The sequence below is a fragment of the Eleginops maclovinus genome, chromosome 21 (assembly GCF_036324505.1).
Source record: "Eleginops maclovinus isolate JMC-PN-2008 ecotype Puerto Natales chromosome 21, JC_Emac_rtc_rv5, whole genome shotgun sequence".
Lineage (NCBI taxonomy): Eukaryota > Metazoa > Chordata > Actinopteri > Perciformes > Eleginopidae > Eleginops > Eleginops maclovinus.
The window spans coordinates 5,985,807-6,005,204 of record NC_086369.1 but is presented as its reverse complement, the minus strand read 5'-3'; the positions used below and the strand labels follow the sequence as shown (position 1 = coordinate 6,005,204).

Sequence of the window (19,398 nt, the reverse complement as noted above, 5' to 3'; positions counted from 1 at the left end):
GTTGAAAGAGGATCTTTTTGGTTTTTATACATCACTGTATTGTGCTGCAAGTTTCGGCGTCACACTTCCCCTCTTTTGAGCCAGTGCCTCCGCTCTCAGACAGAAGATCCCTCCAGTATAACAAAGAGATAAAATGAAGCGTGAGAGCGTGGCATCAAAGCTGTCGGAAGAAAAGCATCAGTTGGAACGGTTGTGATTGGAGGTCCAGTTATCAGTTGCCTGCGTGACAGCACAACACTGTAGTTCACATCGTCGTTGTCGCATCCCACACTTCCCTTCCCTCCTCCTCCTCCCCCTTTCTCGTTATGGAAAAGCTCTCAGGCTGCAGCCTCAGTGGGCAAAAAGCCAGCCCGCTGCCACGACTCCTATACATAACCGCAGAATAGAGGGAAGTCCAAAATTAAAAGCATTGTTATCCCTGCGGCCTCGGGCCACAGAGAGCAGGAGTGACAGGCTTATTTCATCGTGACGTCTGGGGTGACCTTGGCTTTGGCCTCTAGTCTGCGGCCCCTGCAGACACACTATTCAGAGCTGCCTTTTTGGGACCAGGTCCAGTCAGCAGGGCCGCAATCACAAAGCCTGCACAGAGTCCCAGAGAAAAGCATATTGTTACTAGATTTCTCACTCTGCCAATGGGGAGAGGGAATTTCAGTCAATGACCCCCCCCCCTTTTTTTCCCCCGATTCAGTGCGAGCCCCAAAGTGTCCTTGTGAATGAATTTGAATATAATGTACTATTAAGGTTGCCATGGTGATAGCTGTCGTCGTGTGTGGATGTCAGTTGCCATGCAACTTTTCTCCCTCTCCAGTAGAAAGCAAGGCTGCTGAATGATGAGTACAGTGCTAAGCTGTGCATGTACACCAAGAGGAGCTGTGATGCATTCCTGCACAGGATGTATTATGGTTGATAAAAGACAGCTTTAAAACAAGCATCAATTGCAATAGCTGCAACCACGTACACACATGCATCCACCCATTCATGCCTCCTAGGTCCTGCATTTGGGGTGTGAAGTATTTGCAGGTATTGGCAAGACAATAAAATGTGATCCTGGTAGTTTGGTTTTAAAAAAAAAGTAAAAAGGATGATGTTGAGCAAGTCCTAATGTTTTTTGGCCGACAACTCTGCATTTTATTCCAAGCCCTTTGTGCGTTGGCACCCCTGCTGGGTCCACACACAGACCTCTCATAACAAGGAATAAGAGGGCTGCAATTTGTTATATGCAGTAATGTCTGCTTCAATGCATGGTCTCCATCCATCCATTAGGAAATCCTTTGTGCAGCGACAAGGACAGTCTGAGGTAGTAGAATTAAATGGAGGTTTCTGCGTTGGTGGGATAGTGTTAAGCATTGCAGTAAAACACTGTCCGCTGCTGCCAAGGGTTTTGTCTGTGCCGTGACCCTGTGTCTTCTCAAATTATCTTTCACCTGCACATGTGCGTGCAGCTACAATTGAACAGCCGTGTTTTGTCCATGCTTGTCCTCCTTTTTATAAACAAAAAACCTTGTTCTGCTCTGTGATAACAAGAATAAATCAAACTTTCCCTGCCACTATCTCTCCTCTTCCCACCCTTCCCTGGCCTCACCCCTTGTGCCTTGCAATTTAAAGAGCATGTCAATGTGGCTGAGCTGGCCTGACAGCGCTGATGAGGTGTAATCACCGTGGAAAGGCTCAGCTGCTCTCTTCGCACCCTGCCATTGAGCTCATTAGGCCAGGAACATGATGCTGAAAAAAATAAAGCAGGGGATAGGAGTGAAGCTGCAACGGGGCTACTATCACTACAGCATTAGGTGGATCATTGATCGTGGACACCATGATGGTTTTGGGATAGTTGCATCTACTGACATGTATTCAGAAGCTGGGAAAAACCCATATTCTGTTGCTATTACTGTATTCATGCATTACTCTTGCTTTACTGTGTCTTATCCTGTGCCGTTATAGTCTAAGCTGTGACTTAAGAGCAGGGGAGCAGCAAGCAGCTCTGTTTTGGAACAAATTTGTCATCTCAATTAAGGACTGCCTTAATCCTTTTCACATGATTGTTTTCATTTAGTTTATTCTCTATGTCTCTGTTGTAAATGGAAAGTGGAGTTAGACAGACAGACAGACAGACAGACAGACAGACAGACAGACAGACAGACAGACAGACAGACAGACAGACAGACAGACAGACAGACAGACAGACAGACAGACAGACGCTCTAGCAGACATCAATATTTTTACCACATTTAATATCTGTGTTACTCAACATGTTCTTCCTCCTGCTTGGGCATGTGTCCTCTAACGCAACCATTTCAAAATAGTCCGTGGTTGCATAGTTCAGATTCATCGGCCCACACAGAATACATAGCGCTGAAAGGTTGCCACAATGGCACCAAAATGACAAATGATGTGGTGTGTTGCCTCTTCAGTCTCCTGAACGGGGCTGCATTTCTGAAAAATCAAGCCTTATGAAAGGATCAGCACCCTACTGCCCTGTGCTTTGTGTTGTGTGTCCCTCTCATCTAACACGTCCGCTACAGAATCACAGGTTGCCTGTTACCAGACCTCTCCTCCTGGGGGGCGCAAATCCAATTTCACATGTAAGAGATTATTCATGTAGGTAGGGTGTGTGTGTGTGTGTGTGTGTGTGTGTGTGTGTGTGTGTGTGTGTGTGTGTGTGTGTGTGTGTGTGTGTGTGTGTGTGTGTGTGTGTGTGTGTGTGTGTGTGTGTGTGTGTGTGTGTGTGTGTGTGTGTGTGTGTGTGTGTGTGTGTGTGTGTGTGTGTGTGTGTGTGTGTGTGTGTGTGTGTGTGTGTGTGTGTGTGTGTGTGTGTGAATAGACTTCTTTAGAAATGTGTGTCTGTTTATGTTGATTGTGAGAGGGGCTTGGTGTGGGCACCGTGTTCCACAAGGGCTCTTCCACAGAGGGAGGCCAACACACTCAAATCTCTGGGGGTGAAAGGACATGTGTGTGTGCTTTCTTTCATTTCACAGAAGGCCATCAGTGAGTCATTCTCCTAAAGAGCACCCTTGGGTATTTGTCCGGCTGACACACACGCAGTGGCTGTCCTCAGAACCAGGCTTACTGGTCAATGTTTAATGCAACGTAATTGGTTTTACTGGCCAGCCCAGCCTGCAGGATGACCACGCTGATTTGAAGCCTAGCAAGTTGAGGCTCTCTCCTACCTGGTCTTTTATTATGGAATCTTGGTTGTAATTCATATTATCCACTCTGAGTTGTGTAACTTTTTTACGGCAGTCATTACAGGGATTAAACTGTCAAGGTTAAGACGCACAATCGTATCTGCAATTCCTTCTGACTCTGTGTCTCCTCTACCTAAATCACAGTATATCACACTTACAGCTTGAATGTGATTTTGATACCAGAGTTGAGTTTCACCGTATCTGTCTTTCTCTCTCTCTCTTTACTAGAGAACCATGAGCACTGTGGAGGAGGAAACGGATCACATGATACCATGAAGACAAGCCTGCAGGTCCTGCGCTGCCAGCTGCTGAGTGAGTACACCCCAGGGTGGGGCGATGGCATCGACAGAGTGTCCTGGGATGGCAACCAGAGACCCAGAATGCCAGTGTGCATTATATATGCAAAGTCTAAATAGAACATGTCTGGAGAAAGTCCTAATATTATGTTACAAATACGATTAGAGCAGCATAGAAAAAGACACACACAGGAGTTTTACATGCTATGAAAAGAAAAAGAGTGCAAAGGATTAAAAACATACCTTTTTTAATGTGTTATTATCTTAACAGATATAGATATGGTCATTTTCTGCTATAAGTAAAGTAAAGAAACATATCATTTAACCTAAAAATGTCAATATCTTACAATACCTGGTCATATATCACATTTTAAAATGCTTTCTATTTGTTAAAAAGCATTATGGATATTTAAACGTGCTTATAGACTATGACTATGTAGTGTTATTATCAGAATATAATGGATTATTCTGGAGATAGCTAGACATATTGGACATTAGCGCTGTAGAAAGTGTTACTGAAAAAACGATAATGAAAGACAGTGTGACACGTCCAGAAAGAAGGGCCAAAAACACACATAGGTGAAACACATAGCAGGTCAATGCCATTTTAAGGACCCAAGGACTTGTGGTTGGTATTGCATGGTGTGGTTTAGTGTTCACAATATACTGTATGGGATGGATGTTAAAGTGTGTTGTATAGTTGCCCAGCTGTCTGTGTGAGGGTAAGCAAATTTGCTCATTTGCTTACCACAACAAGTAAGCAAATGAGCGCTCATCCAAACGATGTCAATCTGATCTTTTAAATATGCTTTTTCTCTCCTGGTGGTGGATGAAAAATGTTCCTTTATTGCTGGAGAACCTGAAAATGCCTTGAGGGGACCTAATATCTTGATATGAGAGTTCTGCATCTATCCCCTTAGTTCTTGTTATAGTTGTAGTCTGTGCTGCTTTAAATTCCGTAGACAGGATCAAGGCTGTGTTCACAGCTCTGGCATGCCACCAGCGCAGAATGTCACATGAATATGGAGCATGAAGGTCAGCCTGGGACCCACCATGCTCCCGGACGGTTAGCTAACCAGGCTGATGATATCTGGTATGCAACCCCGAGCTCCACCTCAGGCGAGCGGAGCCAAAGGCTGTCTCTGACAAATCTGCCTTAATCTCACACAAGTGATAAACTCGGACTGGACTGCTGTGATGGAAGTGCTTTAAGCTGTAGCAGAGGTGGAGCGAGGTCACATTGGAGCTGCTCAATCTAAAAAGAGGAAGTGTGATTCGTGACTGCGGACTAGCTTTGTGTATATTTATATTAAGACCATATTTCTGGTTTTGTCCAGGTCGATCCGGTCTCTGAAAGCTTGCTGATCTCTTTTACTTTGAGTCGGAGATACAGCTGAGGCCTGAGTTTCCTTGGGGCTCATTCCACTTCTATCAGGGTTGCCTCTTTACAGTGTGCAGAACTGAAAGGCCCTCTTTGCTATACAGAGACATTTCCTAGTTCTCAGTCTTTACCAGCCATCTGCAGCAGACAGATGTGCCTTAAGATCCTTAGGCTGCGAGCAAGCGAATGGATTCTGCAGATAGAAGAGAACCAAGATGGATGATCCCTCATCACGACAGGTGTCAGAGATAGCAAAAAGACCTCCTCTGGTCACCTCCGTGTTGTAGTATATTCTTCTGCACTCCCTATAGACTTTTGCAAACTTGTTCTGATGAGATAATAAACCAAATGCAATTGAAAGAACGTACTTGTTCCTTGCAAATTAAGTTTTTTTCTGGCCCTTCGAAGCAAAGTCTGAGAAGCAAGGTAATTGCTTGCAAATTGTGTTTTGAAGGCAGCTTCTAGAAAGACAAATTGGTATGAAGTGTAAATAAGCACACACAGCTTGAGTAATCCTCCAAATCTGACTCTGGCTTGTTTTGTATGATTATAGTCTGCTGTTGCAACGGTATGTGGTTAAACAAATTTAAAGTTCTTGGTAATTGGAAAACATTTGCAGTGTCTGTGACTTGGTGTTAACCTGCGTATCTGCAATTTGGTGTTCTCTGCTAATTCCAGACAACTTCCTGTTTAACATTTCTCCTTCCTGTTAGATTCTTTGCTGCTGTCACAGTAGCTAAATCATTATCCCAGTAAACAGCACAAGTATTCTTTGTTGTTCTTGTTTTCGCATTGCCCTTCCGCCCGATTCTCAGATAAACTTGTCTCTGTTCAAAGCTGCCGTAACCCGGCAAACAATTTGTGGACGAGCGTTCCAACAGGAAGCCATTATCCTGTTACGAATGCCTTTCACTCTTATCTCAGTGCTTGCATCTGTAGAGCTCTCCCCACTCCGTCTCTCCACTACTCCACCCATCCAGGCCTCCATCCCGATGGTTCCAGCGGGCCACAGGATGTGCTGTATCTGTCTATTTCCCCTCACGGGACTGACACTCAGCCCAAAATGGCAGACAAACACACCCAAGGGCAAACCAAAGGAATTTGTCTGTTTGTGCAATACTGTAAAGTTGACCCTGTATTTAAACGCCCAGGATGTTTAATCGCCTCAACAATAGGAAGAATCCCAGGAGAATCTGCGCTTGGGTTGTGAAACTAGACAATGGTTGAATTAGTAGAGGTAGAGGTAGTCATAAAAATAGCGAATAGGGAAGTTAGCACTCCGCCTTACAGTAGTAGTTGAAGTGTTAGTACTTATGGTCGTAGAAGTAGCACTGTACAACCGTACTATCTGTGGGGTTAGCAGTTGGACTAGTAGTAGAGAGATCTGTAGCCTATAAAAAGGTAGTTGTATACAGTATGTAGTCATGGAGGTACAGGTAGCAGTGTTAGCAGTAGGACTTGCAGTTTTAGTTGAAGTTATAGTATGGTAGTAGCATCGGTGGTTGTAGTGCTAGCAGTAGTGTGAGTCATGGACACCTAGAAGTAGTAGTAAAACTACTTGCAGTTGCAGCAATATTGCTTTGTGTCACAATGGTACAGGTGATAGTCATTGTAGTGTAGTAGTTATACTGTATATTTGACTGTAATGGTAGTAGTGGTGATATGGTAGTCGTGCCCGTAGTTCTGTTTATAGGGGATCTATTGAAATGAGTCAGGGCCATAGCGCTCTGTCCAGGCGTGATAATCCGGTTTTGCCAGCAGTTAGTCGGACAGCTCTCCATTCTGCCTGCTGATAAAATGTTTTTGTCTGCCTCAAGCTGATGGATCTGATCTATTTTTGACAGCAAGTTGAAGCTTAAAATTAAAGGTTCGGATCACCTTCTACAAATCTCCCCATTTAAGGCTTACGATTACTTCCATTTGGGTCTGTCAGCCTTTTTCCTCCAAAGTGAGATATGAATTCATTTTGAATGAGGGATCAGAGCCATTATGTGTGCACTAGTATGATGTGATAAAGGTTCATTGGTATTCTGATGAGCGCTGTAGATAAAGCCTTCTCCATTTGTCCTGAGGGATTTGGGGAGAATCCCATGGTGGGTTGTCGGCTGCTGTGAAGTGGTTGTGATTCGCATATAAGAGGCTCAGTTTGGTACACCGAGGGCCGGCCGGGTGGTGTGGAGGATATCCTTAATTATTGGGAGGTTATGGTTTAATGACGGGCTGCCAAACAATCAGTTATGCATGTTTATCCCATTAATTAATGAGTAAACGACAGAGCGTCTGAGATTCTTTTTTACGTTTTTGCTTTTTACCTTTCTAAAGGGTCAAATCACCATTGGAGCGAGGGGGCGGGGCGAAACTCTCTGAAGTTATTTCAAAACATAAACACTCGTAATATCCACTTGCATTGAAGCACTACAGTGTCCGGTTGAAGGTACGATGATATTATTATAAACGAGGGAAAACCAGGTGAATTTAGGCTGGTTCATTGGTCAAATCAGCAGCTCTTCATTTTCTTTTCAAATGGTCCGTAGATACACAGATTCAGGGGGAAGTTGATATTCTACAGTAATAATAAAAAACGGTTAGCATAATTAGGATTCAGAATTTCTCCTTTTTAAATAAGAAGTACATTGTTGTTTGTGCTTTCCGGTTAAAACAATGTCATTAAAAACAACTAGTTAGCTAGAAGGAGAAGGAGAAGGAGAAGGAGAAGGAGAAGGAGAAGGAGAAGGAGAAGGAGAAGGAGAAATACTTTATTGATCCCTTACAGGGAAATTTCTTTCCCCACTCTGTAGTGTTTACACACAGGGAGGATATACATGCACAAACAACCACACATATGCAGGAGAGGTGGCAGAGCAGGGAGGCTGCCAGGTACCCGGCGCCAGCGAGCAGTTTCAGGGTTTGGTGCCTTGCTCAAGGGCCCCTCGGCAGTGGCTCAGGAGGAGAACTGGCACCTCTCCAGCTACCAGCTCACTCCATTTTTCTGGTTCAATCGGCACATGAGCCGGCGACCCTTTGGACCCCAGTCCAAGCCCTTACAGACTAAGCCACTGCCGCCCTAAATATAAATATATATTACAGAAACCTCTTTTTTTGTAATATATTTAGTAGAGGTTTTTGTCATTGTGTTACATTTTTTTCTTTTATACATTTGACCTTGGCTCGATTGTCATTGCCTTGATGCATTTGGTTCCCTCTACATATACAGCTCTTCCTTTATCCCTGTCATGCTGCCTGAGCAGGGAGATGACAGAGCAGTTACAGTTCAGAAGTACAGCCTGAACCGTCACGAGCCTTCTTGATGGATGATTTTGCAGCTCCTATTTTTGGCTTCCTGTAGAGCATCCAATTCAAATATTGCCAATGCCAGCTGCCTGCTGATGATGCCTCGCTCCAGCACGCTTCACTGGCAGACTGTCACTGTACATGTAAGCTACATCGTTCTCCATAGCATGTAGCATGAGGTGACCCCCAGGAAAGAAAGATAAATGTCCAATCCTCCTTGGTGAGTAGCCCCCTCTACCACCCACTAAGTGCTCCAGTATGATTGATTTGTACGCCTTAAGCAATATGGTTCTTCTCAAATGAAGTCCTGACGTATAAGAGTATCCATGGCATAAGTTTCATGCAGAATTTAATCAGCAGGAGTAAACGTTTGTTTTTTTATTCCACCAGTGTAACTTTAGATTCAGTGCTCTGGCCAGTGTCCTCTGACATTGAGTCTAACAACGAATGATTGGTGGGACAAAGCCTGCTTTGGATCAGTTCTCAGGATCCTGCTTTGCAACATGACTTATTGATGTCCCTGATGGCATCAATGTAGGACTTCAATGACTGTCACCAGCTTCCTATGCCTTCAAAAGAGCCCTAATTCAGCAGGTTTTCCTGCATAAATTGCCCCTCCCTCCATCCATCCTAAGCTTAGGTAATGGAAAACAGGGGCATTAGTCAAATAAATGGGGGCATGATCTCACAGTAATTTTTGCCGGGTGTTGTTTGTCTCCATCATATTAGCATGTGCTATTGTGCTGTGATCAGCAGGGTGATATAGATATTAAAGCCAACAGGTTGGTGTGAGTGATAACTGTGTAAGCTGTGTGGTGCCTTTCATTCCAGGCAAGGACGAATACCTTTGATTTGAACACAGTACTTTGGCTTTTTTTGGGTCCAAATACAGAATTCTGTGTTTCACCTTCTCATCAATACTCAAAAAGCAATGAGACTTTTTGTTGTTGCTTGTAAAAGAAATATTATGTCCTGCCAAAAAAAGCCAACAGGCACAATGGTCAAGAACTCATGCCAGTATGTGAGTGTTGCAGAGTGAGACAATGTGCATTCTTTATTTGAATACCCCTCACAACTTATTTCATGTCCTTTTTCTCCCTTGGTTTAATGTGTCAAATCAACCTCTTTGCTTTTGTAAATGTCTGATGTAACACCCTCACAACTCCCTCTCTTATCCCCTACTATATCCCTGGCCTCCTAGCCATTTTCCCATCCTGTCGACCTTGCTATTCTTCCCCTTCTCCATCCAATTTTGTCATGTTCTTCCCAGTGCTTCAACTCAATAATGGATGTCCATAAAGCTCAATTCGCTTCTCGGGCCTTTTCAATCATTTCTGTAGTTAATTCACTCGCTGTGCCTACTTCCCCACTGCAGTCTTTGCGGAGGCCGGGCTCCCTTTCTGCGTGCTCCCTGCTCACGCTCTCACTCCATCAGCCAGACACACAGCCGGTGTGACAAATTACACCCATTTGCCTCAGTGTGCAACATGGTGCATGTGTTAAAACGATTCAAACGCATGAATAGTTATGAGTTACAGAAACATAGCAATACCACATATTGTGTCAAAACATATGGATTTGCTGTAAACGAAAAACAACATTATGACTCCATATGAATCTAGAAGAGTATTATTACACTGGGCAGGAAATATCTCCTTTTTAGAAGACGTTGGTGCCTTTTCTATCTAAGATTCATCTGTTTTTTGATAAAGAGCTTTTAATGTGCAGTGAGCTATCGACTCCAAATCAATCCAGCATCTTTTTATATTAGATATAATTCCAGCTTCTATCCAACAATAATATTTTAATGAAAAATCATCAGTTTTTAATAGAAGATTCTTGGATTTTTACAAATAGCTGCCATGTCAAAAGACCTAATGACTCCAAATAAATGCACCATTGTTTCTAAGGTTTGTCTTTTTTGTTTCTTTATAAAATAAGGAGTTTAATTTTCCATACGCGTTTTGTCCTCCCGAGTCTTCAGTCTGCCACCTCTATCACATGTACCTTCCACCCAAGCAAGCATTGATCCAACTCATTGATCACAGAGCTTGACAAACACTCATGCTCCTACACAGATTGTGTACAAATGGTATTTTTGCAATCTGTGCTAACATGGAGATTTACTTCTTGGGCTATTGAACATTTTTGCGGTTAAAGGCACCAGATAACTGCTCCGTTTAAACCTCTCATAAACCCTTAGGCATTCATTTGCTACCCCTTCAAATCAAGTGTGACTCACTCATACTACACTTTGAAACCTGTGTATTGCCTTGATATTATGACCCTGTATAATGAGTATAGTACTAAAGTTAAACACTCAGAGGGCAGTGTGTGTAATCCTCAATACGTATTCAGCAGCACTAATGAATATAGGGCATGTCTAAGCTTAAACAAGTCTTCCTTTTTAACATTTTAGATGTGATTTTTAATAAAACATGATGAGACTAAATTGCAAAAAGGCTGCATAATCTCAATGTTGGATCGTATCTGATAAATCCTTTTCCTGTTTATGTCTTCCAGAGGATTTGGTTTCTGATATAACTTTGTTTCTTAAGGCAAACTGGGTATCTTTTATTCAGTAGAGGCGGAGTGTCGGGTTGCCACGTCTTAACAGCCAGGTTAAGGTACTGATTGAAGGTATGACTGAAGCCAAACCACGGCATTGCTAACATCCTAGCTCTTAATTGGCCTCTTATGTAGTATTTCTTGCCCTGGAAGACATAATTATTCCCTTACCTTGCTTGCAAATGTAAAGTTTTACATTACTCATCCTAAAAAGATAAATAAAGCATCTTCAGTATAACAACATTTGTGAAATATAATGTTGTGAAGGCATATTAGAAGGCGATTTGTCCTAATGGAACCACTATTTACACATTACCAACCATCAACAGCTTGAAAAAAGCTTGTTCGTGTTCCATTTCCCTGCCTAAAGGATCATCTTTAGAGAGACAAGCAGTCATAAATCAAGGATGGCCATGTGTGTTATCTGCTCAGATATGAGTCTGGAGTGGGCTCCATGGATTAGAGACGTGACAGGCTTGGTTAATGGAAGACAGAGCCTGGACCCTCTAACCTGGTAGTCGGTGTGATTGAGTATGGAGGAATATGATTAATGATTCAGAGGCTCAGTTTAAATAGTCTGTGCTTTGGGAGTTGTGCTGAGATGTATTTTAAATCCCCCGATGAGCCAAGAGGATGGAGAGGCTTTATATGTCAAAGAAAAGAGAAATTACTGATATTGACCGGCTTTTTAAAATTCCCCTTTTTCTTTCAACACGTTCAACAGATTTCCTTTCTCACCTATTCCCCCATCTCTTACTCCTCCTCCTGTCTTGGTAATGGAAATTGGGTTTCCATAGTTACTGAGCGCCATAGTTAAACGATGGACGCGACATCTGGGTCACATCGGTGGCTTGAGAGGTTGTGTTTTCTATGACTCTTGGTTTTTGGGGGGGATTTATGAATTCCTAAACTCTGCAGTCTTTATATTTGACTTTTTTCTCTCCCAAGGCATCTGATGCAGAGATTATATTTTTCATTGTCTATTTCATACAGAGCACAGAATCTTTTTTTGTCATAAGCAGGATATCCATTCAGGCCGATGGTGTGTGTACATCCCTGTGAATTTTCTCATTGTCACAGCTAAATTTGGTATGGTATGGTTGGGCAATGTCATGAAAAGGTTTTTTTGACATACACATATCATAGAACTTCTTCATGCACTAAAATAGCTTTAAAAAAGATGGATTTCTTTCCATTTCTTCTAGTAAATGACCTAAAAGTAGTGTTTCAGTCAGTACTATTAAAGAATTAACGCTGGCGATATTCTTTATTTTTCTTATTGACAACAAATCCCATGGTAAAAGCTAAATCAACAATGAATTGATTATACTAAGAGATCTGTGAATCCATAGCCCCACTTGTTCCTCTGTGCCATACAGCTCCATCTTTGCCCATAAATGATGAAAAACACATCAATAAGCCACACAGTTGCACTGGGTGACATGTTCCTACATTACCATGATCCCACACGCTGTAGTTTAGTTTTTGTCACTCCCACATTCACTGTCCTGCAGCTGTAAACAGTCAAGAGCACACAAAATATGGTTAACTCCGGAGCTGAAAATAGAAACGTGTCAAATGTGCTATTTCCTGCTGTTTAAGTAAAGTTTCAGAAAGCTACAATGCCCAGCTTTTTGAATGAATCACAGAGGATTAGAAGTTTAAAATAGGAATGCCACAGACAGGTTTGAGAGTTGAAGAGTGTCGAGACATAATGGATGATATGCTATTGTCTCTTAATGGGATCTGTTGATAATTAATAAGATATAGAATACGACCAGCCTCCTCCTTTAAGCAGTATACCAGTAAGGGCAAAAGACAAAATGTGTCAAAATAACAGAGAAACTTGGTATTATTCTGATTTCACCATTTTGGGGAAAAACATTCGACTTATTTAGACAGCAATCGAGATGGTGTTAGCTTTTGTTATCGCATGTTCTGCTGTCAGAGGAAGGAATAGACGTGGGAGCTCCGCTAATACGTCACATTTGGAGGAAAGGGGGCAAAGTGGAAATTAATAAGCTTGTGCACGTTCCCCCCATTACGTCTTCCTTGCTGTCTTGATAACAGAAGATAATAATATTAATGGAGCCAATATTAGTTCCTGCAAATGGCTTGTCACTACAAAGCCTCCTTATGGGATTCAGTTGAGAAGGTGAATGTGTCAGGCTTTCTGAGATGGTCTTAGCATGTTAAGTGGGCTATGTTGACGTAATTACTGTCAGAAATCTGTGAACTAAGCACTGAAAATGATTAATAAGCGAGGCGATCCTGTGTTTTACATGCGTGGCTACACATAGTGGATCTGGTCTAGTGAATCATTCAGAGCTCTTTACTTTTTATCCTATGTGAGGGACAAACAGCGGCTCAGTCGATTAAAGGCTGAGAAGCATAATGAAAGTAGTACACAACTTTTCCTGGGCAGTTATTTTGAGCTACTCTGCACCCTTCTATAGCTTTTTGTGACAAGATCCTTGAGAGGAAACACCTTTTAGACGGACTTAAAAACACACTTTTACAGGGAAATAATCCAATAATTCATAAAACTAAATCCTAAAGCTGTGTCTCTTTCTCCACAGGTGTTCTAGCATTCCTAGCACTGCCAGTAGGGCTGGTGTCATCAGCACAGGAGCTGTTCCTCAGACCCCAGGTCTCCATGGCAGCCGCCCGCAGCAGCCCCCTTTCTGCCCCTGAATCTCCCCCTCTGGACTGGCATCAGGAAGGCTCCAGTAGCGGGAAATGGGCATCCAAAGGAGGCACTCAACCGTTAAACATCATCCTCCCTACTGTCACCATCCATCCTTTGGCCTTGCTTCACACAACCCAAACGTCCAGCCTGGCTCATGAAAACCCACCCATTAACGATAAAAATACTGTCCCCCCAAACACTGTGAGTACTTATAGTCATGTGAATCAGCCCCTGGAGCCGAGCTCTGATGTTGTGAAACAAGGCCACATGCACAAATTGGTCAGGGTACCTCAAGCCCATAACCCAGATTCTTTCAGCACTAAGCAGGCCAGCAGCAGCAGCCCTAGATCTCCTAGCATAGCGAGCCCAAATATAGCCTCACAGCCTCAGAAGTTGAGTTTGGATGAACCCACTGACTCAGACGGGCAGCATGTTCCAGATCACTCCTCCTTTTCGTCTTCATCGATGAAAGCTGACCCTTGGTTAAAAGTCGGGGAGCATGCTCGTGGTGCCACAGCAATGGCCGGACACCACGCTATCACCCTGAGGGAGGTGCACGGCGAACCCCCCACTAATGAACTGTTGCTGGAGACGAAAGACGAGTCTGTGCCTCCGGTCACCAGCCCACCGGAGAAGCTAACTTCCACCACGTCTACTCGCACGCTGTCCACTGAGCTCAGCCTCAACACACAGAATCCAACAATTATCCCAAACAACCTCACTACACCCAACGAGACCACCACTGAGGGGGGTCAAGCTAACGGCACAGACAATGCCCCTCTTGCCCACTGGTTGGGGAACGTGACTTCACATGGAGGGCTGCTCTCTAACAGCAGCTCAGCAGCGGAGGGGCCTGCTCAGGGGAACAGCTCCGAGCCCCCCTCTACAGCCAGTGGGAACTTCCTGAACAGGCAGGTGCCCGCCACTACCGAGGACCCCTGGATGCCCGGCAACAGCTCAGGCCCCACCGTTGATTCTCCGCTGTCCCGCTTGACCATCTGCCTCAGCAGGATGGACATCGTGTGGATCGTGCTGGCCATCAGTGTGCCTGTGTCCTCGTGTTGTAAGTAGAGAAACCACACGGAAAAAAGAGGAAATGAATCATCATTATAACAAATATCCATTCCAACAGTCGTTAATATTTGAAGAAGAAAGCATATTTGCTTCAGTTTTAAGATTTAGATGAAAGAATACAAACCGCTGTCAAATCAATCTTCCAATCTAACCTTGGAAAGATACTTTACGAAGACAGCAGACAAAACGCTCACTCGCGGTCACAGAGTCTATTTATTTTTTTAAAAGCTGTAATTCATTCATTCAATCTCACTTTCCTTTATCTTTCCTGGTTTACACTTGAGAGAGTGTAATTGCGTAATAACAGCAAGGATGGGAGAGTCATTTTAGACCTGCACCTGAGGCAGAATAATTGTTTAGCATTTTGGTCTGTTCGAGATGGAGAAACAAGGATTTCTCTCTCTCTCTGATTAGACATTATTTTCTTTTATGATTCCTGAAAATGTCTTTCTTAGAGACTTATAACATTGTTGTTTGAGACGGCTCGAAATTACAACAAGGCACACCACCAGCAGTCTTTTCACATGGTATATTAGGGTGGTATTTTTTCCCCTTCACAGTTTCTTGCATGTGGTCATGAAACATGCCATGCCTACCTGATCAGCTGGTGTGGGCGCTTTCGGAGGCTATTTGAAGCAGCATCTCTTACAGTCTCTGTACTAACCCCTCATTTTCCTTTCCTCTCCGCCCGCTCTAGCTGTGCTTTTGACTGTGTGCTGCATGAGGAGGAAGAAGAAGTCATCAAGTCAGGAGAACAACCTCAGCTACTGGAACAACGCCATCACCATGGACTACTTCAGCAGGCACGCTGTGGAGCTGCCCAGAGAGATACACACTCTGGAGAGCGAGGTATAAACTACTGGCACACGCACTCTATTAGTGTACAGCACTACACACAGAAGTGGAGGGACATTTAGTTGACGTTTCGCCGTCAGTCAGCAGAATGGTTTTAATGAGTGTGGAAACAACAAGAGAATCCATGTTCAATATTCTCGCGGCCTGCTGAATCATGACGCTGTATTACTAGGATTTAAACAGATGCTATTTGGAACAAGCAAAAACAGAATATCCCTGCAGGGAATCTATTAAGATAACTTGTTTGTTTTTTAAATCTAGTAAATAGATTTCAAAGTGTGACCCGATTCAGTATACTGTTATTACACACGCATGATGCTGCTGCTAAAAAGGATAAAGCAATGTTGTTCAATTTCATTTAAAATCTTATACCAGCTCCTTTTGACAAGCTTATACATTTGATTGGAAATAAATGGTTTTATATCCTGAGGCGGTGTTGAACTGATATGATTTCTTGACTATATATTTTAAAACTTGACTGCTTGGGACAAAAACCCTTAGGTATGAAGTGTTTCTAGCAGAATGACATACCAGGCGGTATAAAAGAGGCTTTAAAAAAGAAAATGTATACGTAAGAAATGAAAGTCAAGAATAATGAATTGAGAACTTACATTGTTGATTCAAATCTGAAATTCTGGGATCAAAATGTTCTTAAGCAGGCGGTGTATTGCAGAATATGTTTGATTTGGTATTTCGGAAATCCTGCCTGCAGTCCTGATTTCTTAGATTTCTGCTGATTTTGTAATGATTTTGGTCAATATTATACTGGGAACAAAATGCTCTACCTTTGAGTGCATCATAGTGCCACCTGGTGGAAAAGATTGGATATAAAACTGATTTCTGTATAAAATATGGGGCTACTTCCTCTTCTTTCCCATGTCATTTTTGATTGATTCTTTTTGTGTTCTATTTGCATGTTTTTCCATCACCAACTCTCCCGTGACCATTTCACTGTGTCTCTTTTCTTTTATTCCCCTTCCATTGCGCAATTTGATTCTATTGACCATCTTTGGGGGCGTCAGGAGAGGGATGCTGAGGTTGGATCTTGTGTAGGAAGCCCCTGGTGACACCCAGGTGTTGTTCCCCCCCCCCCCCCTTGCTTTTCCTGTCTCTTTAAAGCAGCATAGCTCCCCGGGTGCTTTAGATTATTGACAGTGCTCCAGGAGAAATGATCATAAATGACAGTGTTAGTTTGATTTGATTGGAGTGATAAAATAGACTTATTTGACTGTAATTACAATCCTTTAGTTTTCACACCTCCTCCTCTTATTGCTAAGTCCCTCTGTTGTCTTGTTTCTGAGTCCTCCCTCCCTTTAACATCTTAACTGTTCATCTGGCTTTGTCGGATATCTTTGTTCACCATCTCATTAAAAGCCCCAAGCTGCACCAAACCCATATTGTATTCTGTTCTCTTCAACACTGCTCACTGCCTGTAGAGTGACTTACACACAGTAGACTGCAGTGTGTGCCCTAATGGTGAGCCCTAAAGTATGAATCAGGAATCACAGCTATTGTCAAAAACCTGCGTTCATCTTTTTTTCTTCATGTGCATTTGCAGGATCATGACACCTGTCTCCCCCCGAACGGAGACTACAGCGGCAGCAGCGTCGTCCTGGTTAACCCTTTCTGCCAGGAGACCCTCTTCATCAACAGAGACAAAGCTTCTGCCATCTAGAGAAAGAAAAAAAGAGACACTGTCTGATTCTCCACTCATACTCCCCCTGCTGTCTATTTTATATATGTGGTAAATATTCAGAGACTTTATACTGTAAATGACCAACACAAAAAAAGAGGCACCCTGAAAGAGTAGTGATGTAAGCAGACACTGTTTACCATGAGGATGCCCCTGCATATTTTTCTGATGTACATTTTCTACAGAAGGCTTAATTGTGATAAAAGGTTTTTATTGTCTTTATAAAATACAGAGTATATGTGGTTTTGTTTCATTACAGTGGCTTGATGGCGAGTGCACTGCAGATGTTGCCACATGAAATCTGCTTGAGAGAGAACCGTGACATGAAATCTTAGAAGCTGTTCTTGGTATTTTTAATTTTTCTTTTTAAATGAATCCTAAAATACTTATAGCCTGATGAACTTGAATATAGCACCTACGTTCTTTGGGGGCGGCGGGCAGGGGGACTGAGATTTGTTTCAAAATACTGAATGTAAGATCAGGGCCCATATTTATCAAACTGAGAAATACGCTTGGGAATCTGAAAAGGCAAGTAAAAGAAGGAGGAATAACGCAGTCATCGAGTCATTTACAGCGAAGTGTGAGAGTATCCTCTAAGAGAAGCTCTGAAGTGATCATATGATTAACCACATGAATACTGTTAGCCAATCAGAGACACGGTTCCCTCAACTTTTCATCTGCCCCATTGTTGTGCTTATTTTATTCCTTACATTTTATTGTGCAATTTCATTGAAATTACAACAAAATATTTGTGTTGCGTGATAATACTGATACTTTGTGTAGAGCCTAAAAATGCTTTAGTTGACAAACTATGAGCAAAAGAAAACCAGAAAAAGAAAAGAACAATACAACAACAAAACTAAATCAAACATTTAAAGAGGCTATTTTAGATATATTTTATAATACCAATCAGTATTGGTGGTTTAAAACGGGTTTTAATAGGCTATATATACAGTATGGACATTTATGCTGAGTGAAATAAAAAGTCAACTGGAATATTAATGGCTAATTGGAGATGAAAAGTAATTATTCTGCTGGTAGACAAGGTACATCAGAGAAATTATACAACACAGAGTTATGATGGCACATCATTAGTAACAAATATAGATAGTAAAGACGCATTAAAGGTGGGGGGTTTTTCCTTTATCAGTTTGATAAATAAAGGCCTGATTTTGATGGTTTATTTGGGCAGTTTGTTTCGGTGACTTGGAGTCAACAACTAGCAGTTTTTAGAGACGTCAATCAAATGAAACTGACTGAAAATATCTTACCCCCTCCTGTGTCACCAGCTTCTCTTAAGAGGGACCACATAGATGTCTTAATTCCTTATGTTGGCCCTTTATATATATCAATATCAGTATGTGTGTGTGCCCTGTTTGTGCATGTAAGACGAGTGTGTGAGTGTGTACGGATGAGTATTGTGCTGCCTCCCTTTACCAAATATCACTGTTACTTTATGTCAAACAAGACTTTGTATTTCTTTCAGCTCAGTTATCTGTTTTCTGTGTGTGTCGGGTTGTCAGTGTCGTGGAGTGGCTACTGGTTATAGACCAGTTTGAGAAAGAATCTCTCAGTACTGTAGGAAACAATTACACCAACATTGCTACTGTAAATGTGTCCCTCCATATATAATGTGTTTGTCCATATGTTTGTTAAAATGTTGAGTGAGTTAGTTGCTGGACCACATAATGTGTTAGAGGCTGTCAATCATTTCTTTGACCAATAAAAACACTGAGATAAAAAAGGTTTGCTGAATATTTGTGGGAGGACATACAGAGGCAGTTTAATTTTCAAAAAATATTGTTTTAATTCTTTGTTTGGTAATACAACCTGTGATCCTTCTATCATCTGTTTTTATGTTCGCATCGCTGCAGTTTTATTCAATAATTGATGCTGCCTGCCTCTATCGTCGCTAAAAATGTACTGCATTGTGAGATGCTGTTCTGAAATCACTGATCCAAAAGGTGAGGATGAATAACACAGTCAAACATTATGATATTTCTTGCATTGGATGCTCACAGCTGGGCTTCTTGTTTTGCACGCTCAAAAGTGGATATTTTACAAAACGTTCAGTGGCACGGTGGAGCAGTGTTAAACATTATGTATTTTTTGTACTGTAGTATACACTGTACTTTTTACTGCTGAGCAATAAAACATAAAAAAACACCTGACTAATTTGTTTGCTTGATTAATCCTCTTAAAAACATTGAATCGTCATTATCCTCATATTGCCATACAGACAGTCGTGAATTTGTATTTTTGTTTAAGTTAGATATCATACTTACTCCTTTAGTATGTAACAAAGCAGTCTTGCTGACCACAGCACATCCATTGATGCAGTGATCTGGAATTTTCCCTTTGTTCACCAG

At 42.2% G+C, this 19,398-nt stretch overlaps 1 protein-coding gene across 1 annotated transcript in view; it reads left to right on the top strand.

Annotated features, from left to right (window-relative positions):
* Positions 1-19,195, top strand: part of tmem108 (transmembrane protein 108) — a 37,705-nt gene extending 18,510 nt beyond the window's left edge. Inside the window, exons 2-5 of the mRNA XM_063912878.1 lie at positions 3,411-3,494; positions 13,298-14,470; positions 15,179-15,330; positions 16,895-19,195. Of these exons, the coding sequence (XP_063768948.1) occupies positions 3,455-3,494; positions 13,298-14,470; positions 15,179-15,330; positions 16,895-17,011 (1,482 nt within the window). The 5' untranslated portion in view covers positions 3,411-3,454 and the 3' untranslated portion in view covers positions 17,012-19,195. The remainder of the gene's footprint in view (positions 1-3,410; positions 3,495-13,297; positions 14,471-15,178; positions 15,331-16,894) is intronic.
* The last annotated feature ends 203 nt before the right edge of the window (positions 19,196-19,398 follow it).